This window comes from Erpetoichthys calabaricus, chromosome 3 (assembly GCF_900747795.2).
Source record: "Erpetoichthys calabaricus chromosome 3, fErpCal1.3, whole genome shotgun sequence".
Taxonomy (NCBI): Eukaryota; Metazoa; Chordata; class Cladistia; order Polypteriformes; family Polypteridae; genus Erpetoichthys; species Erpetoichthys calabaricus.
The window spans coordinates 214,608,077-214,635,722 of record NC_041396.2 but is presented as its reverse complement, the minus strand read 5'-3'; the positions used below and the strand labels follow the sequence as shown (position 1 = coordinate 214,635,722).

Genomic DNA, 27,646 nt, shown 5'->3' with positions numbered 1-27,646 from the left:
CAGAGCAGATAGTGCTAGATTTTTTTGTAGCTGTCTGATTTCATGAGTTGGTGTCTCAAACTCGAAGTGAAAACATAAAAAAAGAAAAAAACCTGCCAACTGATACCTGCTAAGAATAAGTTAAACAGGCCTGCTACTCCATAATTCAATCGAGGGTCACAGTGATAAACTGCCTTTGCCGGATAACATGCACCCTTAAAACTAAATAATACACTGAAGAGTCCCCCCAGATTTCTGTTCATCTGGATAGTTCAGTCCATGCGACCTTGTGCATCAGTGGTGGTGTAGATTGACAGACTTGTATTTATACGTAAATACTAAATTGGAAGATCTGGACACCTGAAAAAGGTATCAAAATACAGACAGAAGAAATCTCTCAGTTTATTAACCACGCATTTTCAGATCTGAACAGAGCAACCTTTTCTCAAAATTTATTTTAAACTGTTACTAAGTGATTCAGTTGTACAGTCAGAATAGTAAAAACAAAACCATTTTTCTAGATGACCACTTACACCCATGTCTTCAAGTAACATTTTTCTTTTCTGTTCACAGTAACCCCTTAAATAACCGTTTAAACTTCAAATTAATCTGTAATAGCTTGTGAGAAGAAGAAAGTGGAACACGCTTGTCAAACTTCTTGCAGTGCAAGAACACCACATTAAATAAAATCATTACGGAAAATATCTGCAAAGACTGCCATTAAATATCTCCTTTGCTTATGTTCTCAATCTGCCGTTTAAAGTGGAACCCCGCTTTTATTTTCAAGTACTCAGATTTGTTATCCAAGTCCTACTGAAATTAAATAAAGCAACTAATATGCACCCCTGCATGGAGCAGTCCATATCTCCAGGCATTTTTTTTTTCTTCAAATAAACATCATTTTAAGATTTATGAAAATCAAAGGATATCTGAGATCAATAAATCTTTATAAAACAGTAGATCAAATAAAAATTAAATATAATCCCATTCCTTTCAAAACATATGGAGGAGGTGAATTGTACAGTAAATACTAGTGAAAAGTATGCATTTGTCAAAAACTTGTGTTTGACTTTCCGTGGTGTCTACTTATATTTTCAACAGTTGCCTGTAAAATCTTCAAAGCAGCAATTTCAGCAGAGAAAACAGAGATATCTAAATTAGCAATCCATGGCTTGTGTTGGCAGATCCCAAAATACTGTAAAACATTCTTTAATCCTTCACCTGAGATGACATCATGTCATGAGACTGAAGTGCAATAAGCTGCATATACCTAATTGTCCTTTGATTGTGGGAGGATTCAACGTTAGGACTTTGCCTGACAGTGAGATGTGGCCTCCGTGTTCAGAACTTCAATCATTGTTCTTATAGTCGGAAATGTCTCTGCTACTGATGGAAGGCTCTGATACCATGTTGGAAGGCTTTTAAAAGAGAGGGGGGAAAAAATGGGTTAGCTCAGTATCTTAACACATATACTAGCATTTGTACAAGTCACTTCTCTCGCTAACTCCACCACTGGCATCTCATAATATCATTATCTCAAACATTTACTTTGTACAGTTCAAGTTGAATCATAGCTTGTCTTGAGTCCCTCACAAACAATGCAGAATAGGCTTTCATCCAGGCTGTTATTCCGACTTGCTTTCATATGGAGCGTTCCTGAACGCTTTGGGATGTCTTCTATTCCTTCTCTGTAGCTAGCAGTCAATCGGTTTCTGTCTTCTGTATTTATTCTACTGTCTACGCCTAATGAGCAATTTGAATTATATGTACAGTTAGGTCCATAAATATTTGGACAGAGACAACTTTTTTCTAATTTGTGTTCTGTACATTACCACAATGAATTTTAAATGAAACAACTCAGATGCAGTTGAAGTGCAGACTTTCAGCTTTAATTCAGTGGGGTGAACAAAACGATTGCATAAAAATGTGAGGCAACTAAAGCATTTTTTTAACACAATCCCATCATTTCAGGGGCTCAAAAGTAATTGGACAATTGACTCAAAGGCTATTTCATGGGCAGGTGTGGTCAAGTCCGTCGTTATGTCATTATCAATTAAGCAGATAAAAGGCCTGGAGTTGATTTGAGGTGTGGTGCTTGCATGTGGAAGATTTTGCTGTGAACAGACAACATGCGGTTAAAAGGAGCTCCATGCAGGTGAGTCATCCTTAAGCTGCGAAAACAGAAAAAACACATCCGAGAAATTGCTACAATATTACGAGTGGCAAAATCTACAGTTTGGTACATCCTGAGAAAGAAAGCAAGCACTGGTGAACTCAGCAACGCAAAAAGACCTGGACGTCCACAGAAGACAACAGTGGTGGATGATCGCAGAATCATTTCCATGGTGAAGAGAAACCTCTTCACAACAGCCAACCAAGTGAACAACACTCTCCAGGGGGTAGGCGTATCGATGTCCAAGTCTACCATAAAGAGAAGACTGCATGAAAGTAAATACAGAGGGTGCACTGCAAGATGCAAGCCACTCATAAGCCTCAAGAATAGAAAGGCTAGATTGGACTTTGCTAAAGAACATCTAAAAAAGCCAGCACAGTTCTGGAAAAACATTCTTTGGAGAGATGAAACAAAGATCAACCTCTACCAGAATGATGGCAAGAAAAAAGTATGGAGAAGGCGTGGAAGAGCTCATTATCCAAAGCATACCACATCATCTGTAAAACACGGTGGAGGCAGTGTGATGGCTTGGGCGTGCATGGCTGCCAGTGGCACTGGGACACTAGTGTTTGATGATGTGACACAGGACAGAAGCAGCCGAATGAATTCTGAGGTGTTCAGAGACATACTGTCTGCTCAAATCCAGCTAAATGCAGTCAAATTGATTGGGCGCCGTTTCATGATACAGATGGACAATGACCCAAAACATACAGCCAAAGCAACCCAGGAGTTTATTAAAGCAAAGATGTGGAAAATTCTTGAATGGCCAAGTCAGTCACCTGATCTTAACCCAATTGAGCAATCACTTCACTTGTTGAAGACTAAACTTCAGACAGAAAGGCCCATAAACAAACAGCAAATGAAAGCCGCTGCAGTTAAGGCCTGGCAGAGCATTAAAAAGGAGGAAACCCAGCATCTGGTGATGTCCATGAGTTCAAGACTTCAGGCTGTCCATGCCAGCAAAGGGGTTTCAACTAAATATTAGAAATGAACATTTTATTTCCAGTTATTTAAATTTGTACAATTACTTTTGAGCCCCTGAAATGAAGGGATTGTGTTAAAAAAATGCTTTAGTTGCCTGACATTTTTATGCAATCGTTTTGTTCACCCCACAGAATTAAAGCTGAAAGTCTGCACTTCAACTGCATCTGAGTTGTTTCATTCAAAATTCATTGTGGTAATGTACAGAACCAAAATTAGAAAAAAGTTCTCTGTTCAAATATTTATGGATCTAACTGTATATCAAGAAAAGAGTTATCTTTTGGTACTGCTGTTGTAGAGACCCCAATAGCCTTTTGAAGGAAATATTCTCCAGAGCTATTGAATCCCTGCCACTGGCATATTACTCCCATGCCCCAAACTTCAGAAATAATCTTTGCAAGTGTCTTCTCAACCTCATTAAAAAAAATAAGGCTCCTGCTCTACATGCTTTTATATTTTTTGCTAGCAAACACACAACAAGGAAGCAAGGACTACAAAATGAATTTAACGAAACTGCAAGTTATTTTTTTTAGCCTGGTTCTCTTTCCCTGCTGTTGTTGCCTGTAGATTTCACTTAATTGCTTTGCTGCCTAGTACTGTAAAAAAAAACAAAAAAAAAAACAGGTCAGGATTATGGATATCTGCCCTTGCTTCCATTTTAACTTCCTTTATGTTGCAGGAGTTCCAAGTTATGCTGCTCAGCTCATGTCTGGTTTAAAAAAACATGCTGATGATAGAACTTGTTCAGACACTGTGATTACATTTTTTTTATATATTTTTACTATTCAGAAGCCTAAGACCGATGAAAATTACAAAGAAGCAGTAGCAGTCAACAACATATGGTCATGAGTGTAATGTACAGTGAAATTCTTACTTGTATGTCTCCGGCTCCATGGTAGAAATGTTTATAGAGTAGCCAGTTCTGCACGAGGTGTTCCACCGGTAGGACACCGCCATATTTCAGTTATTTGTTTATGTTTCAATAAACCCACTAGTCAGTTAAAAACAATAATGGTATTTTTAAATATCCAAGGGCTTCTTCTTTGAAATAAATCCCAAGTTTCCATGTTGTCTGCTCTCTTTCATTAATAAAACCTGTGATTTTAACACTTATATACAGAGGCGAGCAGTGCATCATGGCTGAATGAATCAGTTTTATCAACAATCCCACCTACGTTGAGCTGCATACATTGAAAGACACATTAGGATAAGAGAGGTTGAGGGCATTCCAACAATGTATGGCTGTCTACGACTGGTCAATTGTTCTACAAGTCATAGCTGTGTGCAAAAGGCAGGACATTGATTGTGTATTTGACATGTAATCTTTAGGTGTACACACAAGCTGCTGTGAGTCTGTGTGAGGATTGCTTGGTTGATATGTGACACGGCTTGCAGTCTGTACTACAGAAATGTCGTCTTCTTCAGAAATAAAGAAAATATATGGTTGAGGAAATGCTAGAAAGGTTACAGAATGCTAGTGATACAGAATATGAAGGCCTTGAGTTACAGTTTTGACCACATAGAATGATGCATTAGGACTCGATGATATGCTTAAATTTTAAGTGCTGCTCAATATAACTTTGAAACGCTGAGGTGTGCAATTTTTACAGTTCAAGTGCCTTGGGTTCAACTATCATATTTAGAGCTGTCTGCTGTCCATTTAGTTTTTTGACCAGTGGTGTTCCAGTTTCAACTTCTTAAGAGTACAGTCGCTGTACCCACTTGCATTTTCACATAAGCATCAACACCCCCCTTTTGATTATATGTCACTAACTGTGCAAACTTTCACGGGGGCCTGCCCTTCATTCAAATGTACTTGTATTGCACCACACCACACTGCCGCTCACAGTTTCACATGGGCACAGACCACCAATCTTGACTGAATGTCACTGAATCAAACCATGGCTCGTAGTCCCCCTTCAATCAAATGTCACTGTTCCACTCCACTGTTTCTGAGTAAGCCAGTTTTCAACTAGCATTGCAAAAATGTGCTGTTTAGGTTGACTAAGCACAGTGTGAATGGTTTAGGTGCATGTGTGTGTACCAGTCCTTGGCTGTTTTATGCCCTGCACCCACGGCTGCCAAGAAAGACATTGTCCCCAGCACTAGAAGAAGCTGGTAAGAAAATATACATATGCATTTAGTTTATTCCAGATGTGAAATGCAAGCAAAAAGCAACAACAACAAAATGTAAAAATAAACAAATAAAGAAATAAAAACACACTAAACCTTTGTGTGGCAACTGCAATAGGAGGATGGAGAAGGTGTGTGAATTGTAGCACAAAAACTCCAATCTATTGCACAAAATGTCAGGCTTCTTTGTGTCTAGTGGTAAATGGAAATTGTTTTGAGGACTGGCATGAAAAGTAAAGGTTTATATGAGTACACAATTATACATGCATATTTATATAAAGTGTGTGTATATATATATATATATATATATATATATATATATATATATATATATATATATACACACACACACACACAGTGTGTATATATATTTCTCAAAATAAATAAATAAATAAAACCTGCAACTACGATACCTGTTTTAAGAGATTGTTTAGGTGCAAGAGACCAAATGTTTCTAAAAAGAGGGACATCTTGTGCCAAACACTGTAACTTCACAATGCTATGGAATATGAAATCTAAACTTTGTATAATGATAGTTGACAGATTGGGGCACAAAAAAGAATCATGGGTTGTGCATCATAAAAGGTCTTGTTTATGTACAGTAAAGTCCACTTTTTTTGGAGAGAAATTCCTAAAATACCTACATTGTTTGTGTTTGTGTTAGTTGATATTGGTGTGAAACAAAAGGTTTTTTGTCATGTAAAGACTTTCTTTTAAAATTTGAAATGTTACACTCACTACTCCTCAGTCATTTGAAGGTCCCTGATTACATAAGCAGTAGTCATTCATTTTTGGGGTAAGTAATTTAGGGGCAATAATGCAAAAAATAACCCTATATTTGATGAGAAGTTATTTCTCAACTCATCATGTTTACTCATTAATTAACCTCAAGGGACTGCAATCAGAAATCAGTATAATAAACTATATGCATTAATTTCACACGTTTAAACATTTGAACTATTTTTATAAATTTACATCATTACCTTTTTAAGTGCATCCAACTTTTTGTTACTTTACTGAAGGCTTCTGGGTTGCTTGTCAACATTGCTTCAAAATCTACCAGCTTTTTAAAAAAAAAAAAAAAAAAAAAAAGATTAGCCATGAGAGATATCATTTACATCTGAAAATCTATAGTATAACAGAAAATTACCACAGTGTATTGCATTTCCATTATATACATGATAGATGCTCTGTATTAAATTCTTTTGTCTTCGTGCACACAGTATGGCAGGTACGGTGTGATTGAAGTACTCTTTCTTTCACTGCTCATTGTTTGTTCCAAATGACTAGCAGGTATCTAAAGACTTTCTAACATTTCTCTTGATGCCTGGAGAGATCTGAGCTAACCGATACAGACTCCACTGACATACTGACTTTGTGGGCTCCTGGATGGTACAGCTTTATATATCCCCAAGTTAAGAACATAGGGTTCAGTGTTAACTTTTGATCAAAGTTGTGTTCTCTAGTGCACTCTCTCAGTCTAAGTTTACTCATACCAAATTATGTTAATTCAGGGGTTAACACACTCTCACACACACTGGTTACTACAAATTTAAAGCCTAATGCTACAGTGATGTCCCAAGCATAAATGTATGCTCCTGACTTTGGATGGCTACTCAAACCGTAATTCAAAACAAATCCTGAAAAAAAAATGAAAAACAGAAAGAATAAATACAATCAGTGGCCACTGTATTAAGTCCACATATCCAGATCCATATTGCAGCCCCTTTTAAATTCTTAAAGACATGAGTTTAGATGGTGCTGGAAATGTTCCCTGGTGATTCAGTAGCAGATTTTTTGACTGTATATTCATGCTGTGAACTGCCTGTTCCAACTTATCTCAATGGTGATCTACTGGATTGATATGTGTGGACTCCATATGCCACTGGAGCAAGCTGAATCACTGTCATAAACCAGTTTGTGATGATACATGTTTTGCACATGGCATATTAAAATTCTGAAGTGTCTGTTTTATTTGTAAAGATAGACTGTGGCCATGAACAGATGCACATTGTCTGTAAAAGGAATGCTACGGCTTTCAAAAGACACTCAGATGGTATTATGGGGCCTAATGTGTGGTAAGAAAACATACCCGACTCTATCACTAAAACTTCACCTCTGTACCAGTGACACACAGAAGAATGGATCAATGCGTTTATGCTATTTATACCAAATTCTTACCCTATGGCCTGCATGCCACAACAAAAGCTAATTTTGGTGAATATGTGCCAACTGCACTCTAATTTCCGATAGTTGGCAAGAGTCAGACTCTTCTGTTGCTGTTGCCAGTCCACTTCAATGTCCAGCATGCTCTACATTCCCTTCCTGTACCCTAGTGCTGTGCTGTGAAGAGCTGTTATCTGAGAATTTATGGCTTTTAAGATAGCTTAAAAAAACTGGTCAATCTTCTCTCATTAAAAAAAAGCATTTTCACCAACATAATGTTTGCTTAAAGAAAGTTTTTTTTTTTTTGTTTTTTTTGGCTTGTGGAACAGTAAACTCTAGAAACAGTACGGTATTATCTCAGAAGTGATGTCTGAGAACCACTATGTCTGGTACCAGTAATCACACCACAGTCAGATTCACTTTGAGCACAAGTCTTTCCCATTCTCTTGCTGGTTCAAACAACAGCTAAACTGCCCGAGTATGTCTGCACGCTTTATATAATGAGTTCTAGCTACATTATGTGCTGTTTAGCAGAGTTGATGATTTGTATTAACAAGAATGTATACATAATAAATTGGACACTAATAATGTAATCAGATTTTTTTTTTTTTAAATTTTACTAAGCCATGTAATATTTTCCTTAGAGTTGCCTATGAAATGGAATAAGAACTGCTTAATGGCTGAAGAGAAATGAGAACAATGCTATCTCTGACAGGTTCAATCTAAGCACTGGTACTTTCTTCCTCAATATATGTTACCAATTGTGGCAAATGACTCCTTCTTCAGGTTTTACTGTTGACTACCAGAAAAGCAAACACTGACTCAATCGATACAAGAGAAGATTGATTTTAATTCAAAAAAGGTACACAAATGCACTACCAGTATAATCATTGGATTATTTAAATTGGATGGGTTGGTTAACAGGTGCCATATATAGGTGTTATTCCCATTATGCACAATGATTACTGGGATAGGCTCCAGTTGCCCCACGACCCTGCTCTAAATAAGTAGGTTAAGAAGATGGATGGATGGATGGATGGAAAGGTTGGTATTATAGCACTATTTATGGTATTGCTATTGTTCAGTATTCAAATATGCTGTTTAACAGCAGTTTAACTGTTTATGCCAGATGCTGAGATACATTTTGGAGATAAGTGATAGCTGAGCACTGCCTAATCACATAATATACAGGGTGAGGCAGAAAGGACGGACGTCTGAAATGGCTAGAACTCACCACTAGGTGGAGTGACAGATGTGCGGTAGGTGGCATTAGCTTCGCGAAGTCTTAGCATTTTTTTATTTTCTTTTTAGCTGAAGCCATGGAGCCGTGGATGATAGAACACCACGTTTTTGCGTATGACTGTTTTGTCAAGAACAACCAATCTATTACCGCAGTTCAGCGTGAGTTTTGTTGCCATTTCAATATCCACAGAAATAAAGCTGTTCCCGCTCATAACACTATCCTATATTGGGTTAAAGCACTTCGTACATGAGGTACACTAATGAACAAAAGACCGCCGGGGGCTACACGAACGGCACGTACCCCTGAAGATGTGGAAAGCGTACGACTAGCCCTGCTGCGCGGTCCAAGTCGATCTGCTCGGAAGCATTCTTCTGAACTTGGCCTCAGTAATCGTTCGGTAAGGCATATTTTGCATTTAGACCTGCATTTCCATCCCTACAAATTGGCCGTTGTGCAACAGTTGAAGGCCGGGGATTACGCACAGCGACTGAACTTAGCACATGAAATGGAAGCAATTTTTGAGCAAAATGACAACCTCATTTTGTTCATGAGTGATGAAGCTCATTTTCATCTCAATGGCTTGGTGAATCAACAGAATTGCCGTTATTGGGCTTCTGAAAATCCGAAAAAATTACACAAAAGACCGCTGCACAGTCCGAAAGTGACGGTTTGGTGCGCTATGGACAAAACTTGGTCCTTACTTTTTCGAAGACAATAATGGGAATGCTGTTACCATGAACTCTGAGTGCTATATGGAGATGATAAACAACTTCTTTTTACCTGAATTACGACGAAAACGTATTCCCATCCGGCATGTGTGGTTTCAACAGGATGGGGCGACAGCCCACACAGCTACAGCATCAATGGATGTTATTCGCCCTCTCTTGCCTGGTCACCTCATTTCCAGGTTTGATTACATTCATTGGCCTCCTCGGTCCCCTGACTTATCCATGTGCGATTATTTCTTGTGGGGTCACCTCAAGGCACATGTATACAAGCATAAGCCCTATACATTGAAGGAACTGAAGGAAGCCATTCGCGTGGAAGTCGCACAAATCGACAGAGTGATGTTGAAAAGAGTTGAGGCCAACTTCCATGAACGCCTTCAGAAATGCATCAGTGATAACGGACACCACATGGGAGATGTTGTTTTCCACACTTGATTTTGTCAAATGTTATTTCAATATGAACTCAAATCTTTCAATAAATTTCTTTGTAAGAAAAAATTAACAATTTTGTGATTTTATAAAAAACGTCCATCCTTTCTGCCTCACCCTGTAGTATGGGCCTTTACAAGCTGAAGAATTAGTTCATGTATTTGGCAATGTTGCAAAGCAGTATCCAGTTTCCATCTGTAATACTTAGGGCTACTTTTGTTTCCTTATACAGATTTTCCCTGCACTTAAAGTATGCAATGAAAGTATGTTTCTTCAGGTCCCTCCATATCTCTCTTACAATAAATGTAATGTTTAGGGAGGACCAATGGATATATGAAGCTATGTGTATGGCTCAACTTGACACTGGAGGGAACAAGAAAATAAGAAAGGTTTAATTAGTCACTCTGAAAAACCAAACTACACCTAAAACATACCTTTCCTTTGGGTATTCGTCCAATCACCTCCTTTCCACTGGCCATTAAAGCACCCATCAAAATTGAGTAAGCTACAACACTGGAAAAAACAGTTTTTGTTAATATATAATTTATTTGCTGGTGACCGTGTCATAGTGCAACTAAATGGTCCCAACATTAGTGCACTGCAAATGCAATGTCAAAACCATCACATGGCACTTTTAAATCTCAGCTATTGAAAAATATTAACCTATACAAAATGATTTTATTCTAGTAAGGACAATGCATAAATGCTATTTTGTTATTCTGATGACAAAGTGAAAAAAAAATACATTTCCAGGTAAAATCTTGAATTTTAGATTACTTTTCAAGCTACTGCTATTACCTCCAGTGCAGGAAGAAGCCACATGGTACAGAGCAGAAGCCATGTCAGTACACTAAGTGGAATGGATTTTTTTAAATTGAAAACGTTTATATGAACATTGGCTCGCAGTTAGACCTGGGTTCGCTTCCTGGGTTCTCCCTGCGTGGAGTTTGCATGTTCTCCCCGTGTCTCTGTGGGTTTCCTCCCACAGTCCAAAGACATGCAGGTTAGGTGCATTGGAGATCCTAAATTGTCCCTAGTGTGTGCCCTGCAGTGGGCTGACGCTCAGCCCGCGGTTCGTTTCCTGCCTTGTGCCCTGTGTTGGCTGGGAATTGACTCCAGCAGACCCCCATGACCCTGTAGTTAGGATATAGCAGGTTGGCTAATGGATGAACATTGGTCTTTGTATTTACCACACTTTTAATTTAATTACTCTATTGAATGACTTTGCCTAATAATAATGAAATTATTACCTAAACATTAATAAAAAGTATTACCTAAATTTTGCTATGTTTATTGTAACCATGGACGAAAAGCAAAAAATAGATAAAAATTCCTGTAATATAAGCCAAAGAAATTTTTTAACTTAGAATTCAGCAATACATTAAAAACTTTTTTTTCAAAATTAAGATTTTTCACAAATGAATGAGTTGGATCAACCATTCAACCTCTCTTAAATTACATATGCCATTAAGTCCTTGCACAATGAAAAAAAGCTAGCTGTCCAAAGGGTTACCAATCAGAAGTTTATCTAAAAAAAAAAAAAAAAAACAATCTCTTGGGATGTATGGCGATTGAATGTCCACTAAATGCCTTAAAGGTGAAAAGAACGAGAAAAGATTGAAAGAGCTGAACCTGTTCAGTGTAAATAAATGGAGATAAAGACGTGACATAATTGAAGTGTTTAAAGTTACAAAGGGAATTAGTACAGTGGGTCCAGGTTGTTACTTTCAAATAGATTTTTTAACAAGAACTTGGGAACACACATGAAAACTTGTTAACAGCAAATTTTGCACAAATGTTAGTAGTTTTTATGCACAGAGAGAAAAAATTTGCAATTTGTGTGGTAGATTAGGACTTCCAAATTTTGACCAATTATTATTTTGGAGAATATAGGTAGTACTAGGATGTTATACCATGTTAGCCATTATGTAGTGAAAAGTCAAGCAAATGACACCTTTTATTGGCTAACTAAAAAGAGAATCTAGGTGAAAAGGATTGGTGAGATTGTTGGGCTGAATGCCCTGCTTTCATCAAAATGTTCTAATATTGTAATGATTCTCTCCCTAAAACACCATGCTAGCCCATCTAGAACTGTTTTTACCACAAAAAGTATATTCCCTTGATAGATAAAATCAGACAAAGAATGGAAAGTCTACTGCTGTCTATTATCTCACATAATCAAACTGCGTTTATAAATGGTAAACGGTCATTCTTAAAGCCATAACATATATGTTTAAAAATATTTCAAGAGTGACCACATATTTTAAAAAATGATTTCTTGAATTATTCAGGTCAGTCAAGTCAAGTGGCTTTAAGGAAGACAGAAGTTCGAGGTAAGGCCCAGTAAACGGGGCATCACAGAATGGTGGCATGTTATGTGTTGATTAACATAAGCATGTAAGAATTTGACACTACTCTGTACATGTGACAATAATGATCCTACAACCCTAAAATATATACAGTAATCCCTCGCTATATCGCGCTTCGCCTTTCGCGGCTTCACTCCATTGCGGATTTTATATGTAAGCATATTTAAATATATATCCCGGATTTTTTGCTGGTTCGCGGATTTCTGCAGACAATGGGTCTTTTAATTTCTGGTACATGCTTCCTCAGTTGGTTTGCCCAGTTGATTTCATACAAGGGACGCTATTGGCAGATGGCTGAGAAGCTACCCAGCTTACTTTACTCTCTCTCTTGCGCTGACTTTCTCTGATCCTGACGTAGGGGGATTGAGCAGGGGGGCTGTTCGCACACCTAGACAATACGGACGGACGCTCGTCTAAAAATGCTGAAAGATTATCTTCACGTTGCTATCTTTTGTGCAGCTGCTTCCTGAAACGACATGCTGCACGGTGCTTCGCATACTTAAAAGCTCGAAGGGCACGTATTGATTTTTGATTGAAAAACAAACTCTGTCTCTCTCTCTTTCTCTGCTCCTGATGGAGGGGGTGTGAGCTGCCTTCAACAGCGGTGCTTCGCATACTTAAAAGCCAAACAGCCCTATTGATTTGTTTGCTTTTCTCTATCTCTGTGACATGATCTGCTCCTGACGCGCACTCCTTTGAAGAGGAAGATATGTTTGCATTCTTTTAATTGTGAGACGGAACTGTCATCTCTGTCTTGTCATGGAGCACAGTTTAAACTTTTGAAAAAGAGATAAATGTTTGTTTGCAGTGTTTGAATAACGTTCCTGTCTCTCTACAACCTCCTGTGTTTCTGCGCAAATCTGTGACCCAAGCATGACAATATAAAAATAACCATATAAACATATGGTTTCTACTTCGCGGATTTTCTTATTTCACGGGTGGCTCTGGAACGCAACCCCCGCGATTGAGGATGGATTACTGTACACATCAAAAGCAACAAAGCCCCTCCTTAACGGTTGCCAACTCTAAAAGCGGAGAAAGCATTTGACAAGGATAAAGTATATATCTGCCACATTAATTTGCTTTCAGACATACAGTAAAGTAATTTTAGAGTTCAAAGTAGTAGAGTCTAAACTAAAGCCTCCTTTTATACAAATTATATAAATTCTGATGCCTCAAGGTGAGGCATTTGCAGTGTGCAACTGAAGGATTTAAAGTACAACTACATGTGCACGTATTTGCCAAAGAAAATGAAAGTAATACTTTGAACAATACATACCTTGAACCTCTTGAAAGAGGCATTAAATTATAGAAATAATAGACCAGAGACAGGATAAGGTTGCAAACAGCATCTGCATCCTAAAAACAGTGGAAATCATGATTATTTAATGTCCTTAGATTTTATAATTACTTTATTTTTTAAATGAAAAACTATACTTTTTTTTTTTTTTACCACATGTACAACATAAACTTTATGAGCTCAAATTTAAAAAAATGTCTACATAGTGTAAAAAATAATTGCAAGCCAAAAGCTAAGTTTGGTCAAGTCAAAGTTATTTATCATTGTACATATAAGTTTATAACATGAAATTGCGTTCAAAAGTGAAGCATATTTTATAAATTAAAGACAAATAACTAGCCTGCTCTTGTGTTTTAAAATGGAGGTTATGGATACAGGGGACCCATTACAAAAAAAATATCAAATACATCCATTTTTCAAGTCAAGTATTGACCCGTGTCAAGATTACATACATATTGTAACACTTTGTATGCATATTGTTTTAAGAAGGAAAAAAAGCAAACAGCAAGCCACTGTTGGGAATTTCAATCATTTTAAAAGGAGACTGGCTATGCACCTCACTTTGCTAAGTCTGTCTTCTTTGGCAGCTCTGTACAGGTCCATTACTAGCAATGAATGCTGATGCCCAGATGAGAAATGCCATCTCAGATTTCGAGACAAGACTATCATAACTAAAAACACAGAATCGCTTACAGCACACATTTTTTCACTATATTTAAGTTTTTGCAAAGATACTGCTTGTTGCCATTAAATTGTTAAACCGTGTGTGTGCCTTGGTGACGGAGAATATTGAGCAGGCATGTAACCAGGGCTTGAAGTAGGGTGGTACGCATCAGTGCAGCGAACCTGCATTTTTGTTTCATCAGCAGAGTACACGCTGTAAATGGTGGTGTATCGGCACCTCGTATTCAGACTGCCAGTTCCCAACAATCCCTGACTAGGAGCCTCTGGATGAACACTCATACAGTCTAGGGCCACTTTAGCAATGCCAATTCACCTAGCCTGCATGTGTTTGGACAGAAGGAAGAAAATGGAGAACATGCTAACTTCACACAGGGAACACCCAGCATGCAACCCCCATTCTCCTTTACTGCAAGACTGTGCCTCCCAATAAAAATAAAGCTTGCTATTATTTTTGCCATCTTCAATAGATAGATAGATAGATAGATAGATAGATAGATAGATAGATAGATAGATACTATCTATTGAAGATGGCAAAAATAATAGCAAGCTTTATTTTTTATTGGGAGGCACAGTCTTGCAGTAAAGGAGAATGGGGGTTGCATGCTGGGTGTTCCCTGTGTGAAGTATCCTCTGTCCATGAATGTATTTGTATTTTTTCTTCACTACAGGCAAAATAATAATAATAATCCATTTGTCTCCTTAACCTGCTTATCCAGGGCAGGGTTGTGGGGCAGCTGGAGCCTACTACAGCTATCATAGGGCAAAAGGCAGAAACAACACCTGGATGATAATAATAATGTTGTAATGTTCTAATAATAACAACATTATCATCATAATTGCTGGCCTCAATATCTACAATTAATCTATTCCCTTTACTATTATTGGCATCCCTTGTAAAAATTAGTAATAAGGGTTAGAAAAAATGTTTTGCTGAAGAACCATTATCTTGCACTGAAAAAATGAGAAACACCTGACTTTTAATTGAAACAAGGAGGAGACTCAGAACCAGATTTCCTTAGCCAACCATCATCATGACAAAGAAAAGAGAACACTCAATCCAACTGAGGGAGAAGTGCGTTGCCCTTCATAACTCAGGAAATGGTTATAAAAAAATAGCAACTCGCCTGAAAATGTGCATTTCGACAGTTAGGGCAGTAATAAAATAGTGGTCACCAACTGGAACTGTGACAAACTTGCCTGGAAGAAGACCCAAGTTTATTTTATCCCCACATACAGTGAGAAGTATGGCAAGAGAGGCAATAATATCTCCAAGGATCACTGTTGGGGAATTGTAAGAAAAAGTAAAATCCTGGGGTTATCAAGTCTCTATTTGGAAGGTATGCTAGAAAGAAGCCTTTTCTGTCAGTTATCCACAAACATAAGCACCTGGAATTTCTGAAACATTACTACAACTTTGACTGGAACTGTGTTCTATGGTCTGATGAAACAAAAATTGAACTTTTTGGCAGTAAACGTGCAAAGAGGGTTTGGTGTAAAAAGAAGGATGGCTATAATGAAAAGAACCTTGTCCCAACTGAGAAATATGGTGGAGATTCTGTGATGGTGTAGGGCTGTTTTTCCCCCAAAGGCCCTGGAAACATTGTTAGGGTACATGGCATCATGGATTTCATAAAATATCAGGAGATTTTAAATGAAAACCTAGCTGCCTTCTCCAGGAAACTAAAACTGGGTTGTCATTGGAACTTCCAGTAGGATAATGATCCGAAACACATGTCCAAAATCAACCCTGCAATGGTTAACTGACCACGAAATCGAAGTTCTGCTATGGCCATCTCAGTCCCCTGACCTGAACCTTATTGAAAACCTGTGGAGTGAGCTGAAGGGGAGAGTATGCAGGAAAGGGCCTAGGACCCTGGATGATCTGCAGAGATGATGTAATGAAGAATGGTCCCAGATGCAATGCTCTGTATTCTCCAACCTTATTTAAGGTTACAAGAGAAGACTCTGTACTGTTATATTGGCAAAGGGAGGTTGTACAAAGTATTAAATGCAGGAGTGCCAACAATTGTGGCAGATGTGTTTTTGTTAAAAGTATTTATTTCTTGATGAGAGCTTTATTTTCTTTGAATTAACTTGTTTCAATTAAAAGTCTGATGTTTCTCATTTGTTCAGTGCAAGTCGATGGTTCTTCAGTGCACATTTTTTTCTAACCCTTCTTACTAATTTTTACAAGTGGATTATAGTGGAGGGTACTGCATGTGGGACAATGTCAGTTTCCACAGCACCAACACTGTATAGGAATGGCTTGTTGACCACAAACAGATAATGATGGAATTCCTCCCTCCATATTTGCCATTCCTAAATCCCACAAAGAAATTCTATTCAGCCCAAAAGTATGTGTCTGTCAACCATACAGCAACGTTTGTGTAATCATCATTAATGATGCCTATAGTGTCATCACCGATGAGTCCTGTAGAGGATGGCTGTAGCATTTAAGAAGATTCTACCCAGAGAAAATATAAGGTGCGAGGAAGACAAAAACATGTGACCACATAAAAGCAAAAGAATAAATCTGAAGTGAGATAAATCTTTAAAAAAATGTTATACTGTACACAGCAGCACTTTTTGTGTCGACCTGTTTTACAGTTCTCGTGATTGTGAAGAAACATCAAATAAAAAAAACATATATACCAATCAGGGTAAGTTTTGGCCAAACAAGTTTTTGAAAAAAGGACAAATACTTTAGAAAGTGAATATCAACTGTACCCCCAGTTCAGCAGAGAGTATTAAGGCCTTTCCTTTGGCAGTTAGATCTTTGTATAGTGATTCAATCTCTAACTGGTAATGCTGTGTTCTTTCTTCAGTAGTTTGTGTTTCCACAGAAAATAACATATTTCCAACTCTGTTAAAACAAAAAGAATACAAGTTATCACTCCTCACAAAGTACAAATGATGGGGTCTTTTATCAACCAATGTGCAAATACAAACATTACAGGATAAAATATAAAAACAATATTTTCTTAACTTTTTACATGTCCATCACGGAGCATATTCCAATCTGTGAATTACTAAATTCATCAGGGTCCTTAAGTCTTCTGTTTTAATTTTGGTGTTAGACTACTGTTTGATCTTGCTTCTATACATGCATTGTATCAGGTTTCACTTGTTCCAAACAAACTGATGCACTTTTGACACACTGAGGTATATCTAAGCTCAAATGAATCTTTTTTTTTTTTTTAACAGAAGGATTTTTTTTCCTTCAGTTAAAGTTAAACCTCACGTTAGTTGCACATGCATTCATTCATAAGAGAGAGAGAGAGAGAGAGAGAGAGAGAGAGAGAGAGACTATAGCCAGTTGCAAGTAACACACAGTATGAAATTTCCAACAGCTTTGTTTCAAGTCTTTTCTTTGAAGTTTGTAGCACATCACTTCCATATGAATCTATCTCTCTTTTATATATATGTATATATATGTTGTAGAAAAGTCGCTATATAGGCGCCCGACCCGACACAGATGGACACCGAGACACATATAAAAACTCCAATAGTTTTATTTTTCTTCACCCGTGGGCGCACATCTTCCCCGTGACCCACAAGCAGTACACAGTCCATACAGCACCAATCCCACACAATACAACACTCTTTCTTTTCCACCTCTCCTCCTCAGGCTTAGTCCTCCTCCCGACTCTGGCTCCTCGAGTGGTGGTGGCTGGCCCTTTTTATATCCCACCCGGAAGCGTTCCAGGTGCTTGACCACCTGGTCCTAATTGCCCTTCCAGATGGGGCTGAAAATACGTCCAACTGGGCTGCTGACTCCCTGCAGCTCCCCCTAGTGGCCATCCGAGACCCCAACCAGGCTGTGGAGGACTCCATCTCTCATGGAGCCATGTGCTAGGTTGAGGAGTCATTGTCCGCCAGGGAGGCTGCCACCAAGCGTCCCGGGGGAGGTATTGAACTGTCCAGAGATCTGCTCCCCAGGAACAGATGTAGCAGAGGCGTCCCTGCCGGGCATGGGACCCAGCTGTCCATTACATTGTATGTATATATATATATATATATATATATATATATATATATATATATATATATATATATTTTACACACATACAGTACTGTGCAAAAGTTTTAGGCAGGTGTGAAAAAATGCTGTAAACAAAGAATGCTTTCAAAAATGGAAGTGTTAATCATTTGTTTTCATCAATCAACAAAATGCAGTGAATGAACAAAAGAGAAATCTAAATCAAATCAATATTTGGTGTGACCACCCTTTGCCTTCAAAACAGCACCAGTTCTTCTAGGTACACTTGCACACAGTTTTTGAAGGAACTCGGCTGGTAGGTTGTTCCAAACATCTTGGAGAACTAACCACAGATCTTCTGTGGATGTAGGCTTCCTCACATCCTTTTGTCTCTTCATGTAATCCCAAACACACTCGATGATGTTGAGATCAGGGCTCTGTGTGGGCCATACCATCACTTCCAGGACTTCTTGTTCTTCTTTACGCTGAAGATAGTTCTTAATGACTTTGGCTGTATGTTTGGGGTCGTTGTCCTGCTGCAGAATAAATTTGGGGCCAATCATACGCCTCCCTGATGGTACTGCATGATGGATAAGTATCTGCCTGTATTTCTCAGCATTGAGAACACCATTAATCCTGACCAAATCTCCAACTCCATTTGCAGAAATGCAGCCCCAAACGTTCAAGGAACCTCCACCATGCTTCACTGTTGCCTGCAGACACTCATTATTGTACCACTCTCCAGCCCTTCGACGAACAAACTGCCTTCTGCTACAGCCAAATATTTAAAACTAGCCATGTGCGCCCAACTATGTTGCGCGTGTTAAAGTTGTCTGTGAAGGGCTCCCTGTTTAAACGCGGCTGCCAGTCGTGAACTGGGCCCTTCATCACGCAGCATTATGATTTTTTACAAGGGAAACAAAATTACAAAAGAAAACCCTTGGACATTGATTCGATAGGAATGGCCTACTCAGAATCACTGTCCAAATAGTAATTATGTGGTGGTGTAGGAGCATTTCTGCTTCTCTCCGTTCACAGTCCGTCTCGTTTTCATGACGCTGTCATTTCCTCTCACGATCTCGTCTCAACCTTTCTCCAATCTCGCAGGTTGCTTTGTGGCAATCCAAAGAGTAAGGCAATATACACGGAGCAATGGTTATAAAAGGGGGACACATAGGTATCCAGGCTCTTTAAAGCATAAATAGGGATCACTTCACTGACATGTGAGCAAGCCACGGTACAACTGTGAGACATGCAGCACTCGCCGGCTACAACGTAACAATAATAATTTCCGGAACATGCTGTTACGTTGTCATTCATTTTACCCACTGTCAATTCTTTCATTCATATGTTACGTAGGCACATACCTTTTATCTTCGGTGATCTCATTCTCTAACCAGGCCTCAGGAGCTAACCAGCGTAACACTGTCCACCACCCCTTTCGTTATTCCAGCACATTGTTGACATCTGTGAGTAATAACAACGTACTAAACTGGAAGGTGGTCTACGCATGCGTGGAATTCGCAGACAAACAAAGATCAAGATCCAAACGAAGATTATATATAAAGATTAGTTAATTTAAAGCACAACAATTTGTTTAGTTTGAATGTCTGTGTTTTGAGGTGTGACTGGAGTACTACAGTCTTCAGTAGTATAAGCCTGGAGGAGATTCTTAATGCAATGCCTATGTTTTAGCTGTCTCTCTACTGCCATCTAGTGCTTCTTCTTCTAATTCATGTGCGGACAAACAAAGATCAAGATCCAAATGAAGATTATATTTAGAGATTTTGACTCATCAGTCCAGAGCACCTGCTGCCATTTTTCTGCACCCCAGTTCCTATGTTTTCATGCATACTTGAGTCGCTTGGCCTTGTTTCCATGTCAGAGGTATGGCTTTTTGGCTGCAACTCTTCCATGAAGACCACTTCTGGCCAGACTTCTCCGGACAGTAGATGGATGTACCTGGGTCCCAATGATTTCTGCCAGTTCTGAGCTGATGGCACTGCTGGACATCTTCCGATTTCGAAGGGTAATAAGCTTGATGTGTTTCCTTGGCTGACCACTGCGTCTATGATACTCAACGTTGCCGGTTTCTTTGTGCTTCTTCAAAAGAACTTGAACAGCACATCTTGAAACCCCAATCTGCTTTGAAATCTTTTTCTGGGAGAGACCTTGCTGATGCAGTATAACTACCTTGTGTCTTGTTGCCGTGCTCAATCTTGCCATGACATGAAACTGTCTTCTACAGCCTCACCTTGGTAGCAGAGTTCCTCACCCAGTTTTAAGCCTCCTACACAGCTGTTTCTGTTTCAGTTAATGACTGTGTTTCAACCTTCGTGTGACATTGATGATCATTAGCATCTGTTTGGTATAATTGGTTGATCATACACCTGACTATAATCCTACAAAATCCCTGACTTTTTGCAAGTATACCTATAAGAATTGATGCTGGTTTGAAGGCAAAAGTTAGTAACACCAAATATTGATTTGATTTAGATTTTTCTTTTGTTCGCTCACTTTGCATTTTGTAAATTGATAACAATAAACAATCATTATTTATATTTCTGAAAGCATTCTTTGTTTACAGCATTTTTTCCACAACTTTCTAAAAGTTTTGCACAGTACTGTATACAGTGGTGTGAAAAACTATTTGCCCCCTTCCTGATTTCTTATTCTTTTGCATGTTTGTCACACAAAATGTTTCTGATCATCAAACACATTTAACCATTAGTCAAATATAACACAAGTAAACACAAAATGCAGTTTTTAAATGGTGGTTTTTATTATTTAGGGAGAAAAAAAAATCCAAACCTACATGGCCCTGTGTGAAAAAGTAATTGCCCCCTGAACCTAATAACTGGTTGGGCCACCCTTAGCAGCAATAACTGCAATCAAGCGTTTGCGATAACTTGCAATGAGTCTATTACAGCGCTCTGGAGGAATTTTGGCCCACTCATCTTTGCAAAATTGTTGTAATTCAGCTTTATTTGAGGGTTTTCTAGCATGAACCGCCTTTTTAAGGTCATGCCATAGCATCTCAATTGGATTCAGGTCAGGACTTTGACTAGGCCACTCCAAAGTCTTCATTTTGTTTTTCTTCAGCCATTCAGAGGTGGATTTGCTGGTGTGTTTTGGGTCATTGTCCTGTTGCAGCACCCAAGATCGCTTCAGCTTGAGTTGACGAACAGATGGCCGGACATTCTCCTTCAGGATTTTTTGGTAGACAGTAGAATTCATGGTTCCATCTATCACAGCAAGCCTTCCAGGTCCTGAAGCAGCAAAACAACCCCAGACCATCACACTACCACCACCATATTTTACTGTTGGTATGATGTTCTTTTTCTGAAATGCTGTGTTCCTTTTACGCCAGATGTAACGGGACATTTGCCTTCCAAAAAGTTCAACTTTTGACTCATCAGTCCACAAGGTATTCTCCCCAAAGTCTTGGCAATCATTGAGATGTTTCTTAGCAAAATTGAGACGAGCCCTAATGTTCTTTTTGCTTAACAGTGGTTTGCGTCTTGGAAATCTGCCATGCAGGCCGTTTTTGCCCAGTCTCTTTCTTATGGTGGAGTCGTGAACACTGACCTTAATTGAGGCAAGTGAGGCCTGCAGTTCTTTAGACGTTGTCCTGGGGTCTTTTGTGACCTCTCAGATGAGTCGTCTCTGCGCTCTTGGGGTAATTTTGGTCGGCCGGCCACTCCTGGGAAGGTTCACCACTGTTCCATGTTTTTGCCATTTGTGGATAATGGCTCTCACTGTGGTTCGCTGGAGTCCCAAAGCTTTAAAATGGCTTTATAACCTTTACCAGACTGATAGATCTCAATTACTTCTGTTCTCATTTGTTCCTGAATTTCTTTGGATCTTGGCATGATGTCTAGCTTTTGAGGTGCTTTTGGTCTACTTCTCTGTGTCAGGCAGCTCCTATTTAAGTGATTTCTTGATTGAAACAGGTGTGGCAGTAATCAGGCCTGGGGGTGGCTACGGAAATTGAACTCAGGTGTGATACACCACAGTTAGGTTATTTTTTAACAAGGGGGCAATTACTTTTTCACACAGGGCCATGTAGGTTTGGATTTTTTTTCTCCCTAAATAATAAACACCATCATTTAAAAACTGCATTTTGTGTTTACTTGTGTTATATTTGACTAATGGTTAAATGTGTTTGATGATCAGAAACATTTTGTGTGACAAACATGCAAAAGAATAAGAAATCAGGAAGGGGGCAAATAGTTTTTCACACCACTGTATTATCTATATATATTATCTATATATATATATATATATATATATATATATATATATATATATATATATATATATATATATATATATATAAATATATACACACACACATACTGCGGTGGGCTGGCACCCTGCCTGGAGTTTGTTTCCTGTTTTGCGCCCTGTGTTGGCTGGGATTGGCTCCAGCAGACCCCCCGTGACCCTGCAGTTAGGATATAGCGGGTTGGATAATGGATGGATGGATAGATATTATATATATATATATATATATATATATATATATATATATATATATATATACACACACACACACACACACACAGTATATGTATGTGCAACTGTGATAGTTAAATGGCTGTAGCTCAAACTGTACAATTAGCTACCTCAAAATTAGAGATACTTTTACAATACATAATGTACAATATAAATTTAAATGTATATTACCACAATATTTCTGTGTTCTGGCTGGGCCACAAGTAGCTTAATTCAACCTCTCTCTCTCTCTCTCTCTCTCTCATGTGTGGTCATATTCTATAAAACATGTTTGGCTACAGGTATGCAGATTCGTCATGCTGTGATGAAAAACAGCCTACCATTCTATTCCTCCCAATTTAAATAGCAGGCCAATATTACCACATCTTTTTGCCCATTTGATTGGCCTCGAGTTATATTGCACAAAATGTTGTGAAATATGGTATTGTTTACTGTCCCCAGAAAGTGATGCAATGTAGAAGGCATCTGCTGAATTTAGCTTAGAATTTATGCTGTGGCTAAAATAACCCAGACCACCTGTTTTACTTCTGTCTCAGGCACATTACTTTGCAGTTCTGTTTCTAAGGCATCTTTATTTTTAAACAAACAAAAGAAATGAATTATGTAATATATGCAATCTTAAAGACTTTAAAAAAATTCATATAAATTATATTGTTCCTAATAAAACAGGGCCTAAATTACAATGAAACAGGGTGAACTGCCATCCTCAGAGCTTACTACATATTTTTCACAAGCAGGAGAAGGCTATTAGGATATGTACTCTGTTATAATGAAAAATAGTAATAATTAGTTAAAAGTAAGGAAAAGTGGATTTGTACAGCCTAATATGGTCTTGTGTTGACTTACCCTCGATTATTTACTCAGTTTACTGACTGTTCTTTTTCAAGTAAAGACATATAAATTAACAAAGTGTGAAAAACGATGTCTAAAGCTTCACTGGTTCATTTCAAAGGCGTATGGATAATGTAATCCATAGACAAAACAAATGAATATATATATTTATTTTTGTACATCCATGGCCCATCAGTGAGTCTGTTTCCTGTTTTAAAATCATCAAACAGTAAGTATGATTACTTGTTAAAGACAAAATATGCATTAAGTGCTTAATAGATGCAGGATTAAGATGATGACTGGAGGGGGGAGGACTTTGCACATACAGTTACAATCAATTTACCTGTCTCCAGTAATAGTTATTGTAAATCCATCATATTCCATTCCTGGCTCTCTTAGACTTGGTACTTTTGTGTTCACTGTAAATCCATCTCTTGTTTTGCTGTTAAACTGCTTCATAAATAAAAAGTGAGATCAATATACACCAAAACTTAGTAAATTGTAAAAACATTCTGTCTATCCCACTGTTTCTGATCATTACAGCATTTTAAAAGAAAAACAGACACATGCTTAAACATGCACAATGGAAATAAGTGATGGAAAAACGCCCACAGTATATATATTTATTCATTCATTTTAAATCCACTTTTCCTTATAGGATAGTTTATACATTTGGAATTACATATTACTGTCTCTGAATTCTAATCTTTCATATAATCTATTATTGCATTTATTAGCAGTGTATTTAGTACATGTCAATAACATTTGGCATAAGCTAAATAGCTAATAGCATGTATTACAAAAAGAACCTCATTAAATTATTGCTGCTGAATAGAAGTATTGAAAATTACATTTCAAACTAAAGTATCATTATGTTTAAAAGGAGCGTAAACAACTAGTGCAGCTACAGGAATAATTTATAAAATTTCACAAATGGCACGACACCAGCCAGTTCTGCATTGCTAGAATTGACTGAATGGTTGAAATGGCTGAAGCACTGACTGAAATTCTACATCTGTTGCACTTCATGACTCTTGACCTACAGGCACACCATTGGTAAAAATACATACATATTTTTAAAACTGTTAAGGTTCTTGTTATACAGAGTAAACAGAAATGAAGTATCACAGCTTTCAAAATAAAAGGTGTACTATTTGCATATTCAATTAGTGTTGGTATGGATTTCCATTAGGAATCTCTCCAAGAGTTCACCTCACTTTCTTGTTAAGTGTCTGCCATCTTTAAATTGGAAAAGTGTGAATTTGCGTTGGATTGTGTATGTATATACCCTGGGATGAACTGGCATCCTGGCTTGTTGCCACTGCTGTAATATTCTTTGGCTCCTTATGATAAATAATGAAAATATAAAGTTTTAAAGACAGACATTTGTTTAGATAATTATATGCAACAGAATTGATTATTAAATAAAGCTCAGTAACACAGAATTATAAGTAGTATCCTGAAACTGGGACGTTATGTAACACTGGCCAAAGTAGTTGCACTAAGCAACTTTCAGTTTTACTAAAAATTTTTATTAAGTTGGTATTTACTGTCAGGCGCATTACCAAATGCCTTGGCAGTTACACTTAAAACAATATTTACTTTAATCTATAGGTAGCAAAATTAAAATAAGCCCCAAGCTAAATCTATTAATCATATGAAAAAGTCTGGGAACCCCTCTTAATTCTTTGGATTTTTGTTTATCATTGGCTGAGCTTTCAAAGTATATGACATGCCTTATGGAAACAGTAGTATTTCAGCAGTGACATTATGTTTATTGAATTAACAGAAAATATGCAATATGTATCATAACAAAATTAGACAGGTGCATAAATTTGGGCACCCCAACAGAGATATTACATCAATACTTAGTTGAGCCTCCTTTTGCAAATATAACAGCTTCTAGATGCCTCCTATAGCCTTTGGTGAGTGTCTGGATTATGGATGGAGGTATTTATGACCATTCTTCAATACAATATCTCTCCAGTTCAGTTCAATTTGATGGCTGCCGAGCATGGACAGCCTGCTTCAAATCATCCCATACATTTTCAATGATATTCAAGTCAGGGGACTGTGATGGCCATTCCAGAACATTATACTTCTCCTCTGCATGAATGCCTTTGTAGATTTTGAACTGTGTTTTGGGTCATTGTCTTGTTGGAATATCCAACCCCCGCGTAACTTCAACTTTGTGACTGATGCTTGCAGATTATCCTGAAGAATTTGTTGATATTGGTTGAATTCATCTGACCCTCGACTTTAACAAGCGCCCCAGCCCCTGAACTAGCCACACAGCATGATGGAACCTCCACCAAATTTGACAGTAGGTAGCAGGTATTTTTCTTAGAATGCGGTGTTCTTCTGCCATGCAAAGCGCTTTTTCTAATGACCAAATAACTCAATTTTTGTCACATCAGTCCAAAGCACTTTGTTCCAAAATGAATCTGGCTTGTCTAAATAAGCATTTGCATACACCAAACATTGTTTCTGGCGCGAGTGCAGAAAGGGCTTCTTTCTCATCACCCTGCCATACAGATGTTCTTTGTGCAAATTGCACTGAATTGTACAACGATGTACAGATACACCATCTGCAGCAAGATGATCTTGCAGGCCTTTGGAGGTGATCTGTGGGTTGTCTGTAACTATTCTCACAGTCCTGTGCATATGCCGCTCCTGTATTTGTCTTGGCCTGCCAGACCTGGGTTTAACAACAACTGTGCCTGTGGCCTTCCACTGTGCCTGTGGCTTTCCTGATTACATTCCTTACAGTTGAAACTGACAGTTTAAACCTATGAGATAGCTTTTTATAGCCTTCCCCTAAACCATGATACTAAACAATCTTTGTTTTCAGATCTTTTGAGAGTTGATTTGAGGATCCCATGCTGTCACTCTTCAGAGGAGAGTCAAAAGGAAGCACAACTTGCAATTGACCACCTTAAATACCTTTTCTCATGATTGGACACACCTATCTATGAAGTTCAAGGCTTAACAAGCTAATCCAACCAATTTGGTGTTGCAAGTAATCAGTATTGAGCAGTTACATGCATTCAAAATCAGCAAAATTACAAGGGGACCCAAATTTTTGCACAGCCAGTTTTTCACATTTGATTTAATTTCATACAACTAAATACTGCTTCACTAAAAATCTTTGTTTGGAAAACACCCCAGTACTCAGATGTTCCTAGGAAATGAAAGACATACCACTATTATCTTTTTTGTTGAGAGTAAAATTATTATGCAGGCTGAGAGGGGTTCCCAAACTTTTTCATACGACTTTATATACTTAAAATGTTTATTAATGACACAAATCAGACACTTTATTTTTGACTTTCAAAGTAACTATTAATCACATTCAATACTCCCATATCCACGAACATACTGCAAAATATGGCACAAAATAAGTCTGTCAATGCAAAATTACTTCAATGAAATCTAACAATTAACATCAGTTTCTCTTCGATTCGTTATGGAAAGATGGTAAAATCCATCCCATTTTGTAGGAGGTGATAAGTTCTGCTTTAAAAAGTCTTTTGAAAATGATAATTTTCTGTGTTTACTTTCTATTCTTTCTTGTTAGTTTTACATTCAAAAACATAAATTATACAACTTAAAACTGAATTTAATTCTTTTTTGATATTTAGCCTGGCTTGTGTCATTAGCACAAAGCACACCATTCCATATCATTTTATAACCATGCTTTAAGCCTGAGCATGGTCATGGAGGGCCTGGAGCCTATCACAGCAATCATAGGGTGTGATGCAGTAACAATCCTCTGGACAGGTTGTCAGTCCATTGCAGGGTGAATACCCTCACCTACATATGCAAGGGCCAATTCAGCAAAAACAATACACCTAACCTGCCTGTCTTTGGACTGTGGGAGGAACCCAAAGAACCCAAAACATGCAGACTCCGTACAGCGAGGACCTAGGACGTAAACCCTGGTTTATCTGCTGTGAGGCAGCAGTGCTACAACTGGGCTACCATTTTACCATTTCTTCAGCTCTGCATTGTTCCGCTAATACGCACTACATATCTCACTGATGTACTATGTAATTAACAATAAACTAAATGCCAAAATGAAGACTGTAAATTATTAATAAACCAAGTATAAATGTGCTAAGACTCCTTGAAAA

The 27,646-nt window shown here is 38.0% G+C and overlaps 1 protein-coding gene across 2 annotated transcripts in view; it reads right to left on the bottom strand.

Annotated features, from left to right (window-relative positions):
- Positions 1 to 360: 360 nt before the first annotated feature.
- The window catches only part of ttc13 (tetratricopeptide repeat domain 13), a 74,317-nt gene continuing 47,031 nt past the window's right edge, over positions 361 to 27,646 (bottom strand). The window contains exons 18-23 of one of the 2 annotated variants that reach the window (XM_051925564.1): positions 23,857 to 23,966; positions 16,913 to 17,048; positions 13,481 to 13,560; positions 10,267 to 10,345; positions 6,250 to 6,329; positions 361 to 1,397 (exon numbers count right to left, since the gene is read on the bottom strand). In XM_051925564.1, coding sequence (XP_051781524.1) covers positions 1,283 to 1,397; positions 6,250 to 6,329; positions 10,267 to 10,345; positions 13,481 to 13,560; positions 16,913 to 17,048; positions 23,857 to 23,966 — 600 coding nt within the window. In that variant the 3' untranslated portion in view covers positions 361 to 1,282. The remainder of the gene's footprint in view (positions 1,398 to 6,249; positions 6,330 to 10,266; positions 10,346 to 13,480; positions 13,561 to 16,912; positions 17,049 to 23,856; positions 23,967 to 27,646) is intronic. The other variant, XM_051925565.1, reaches the window with a different exon arrangement.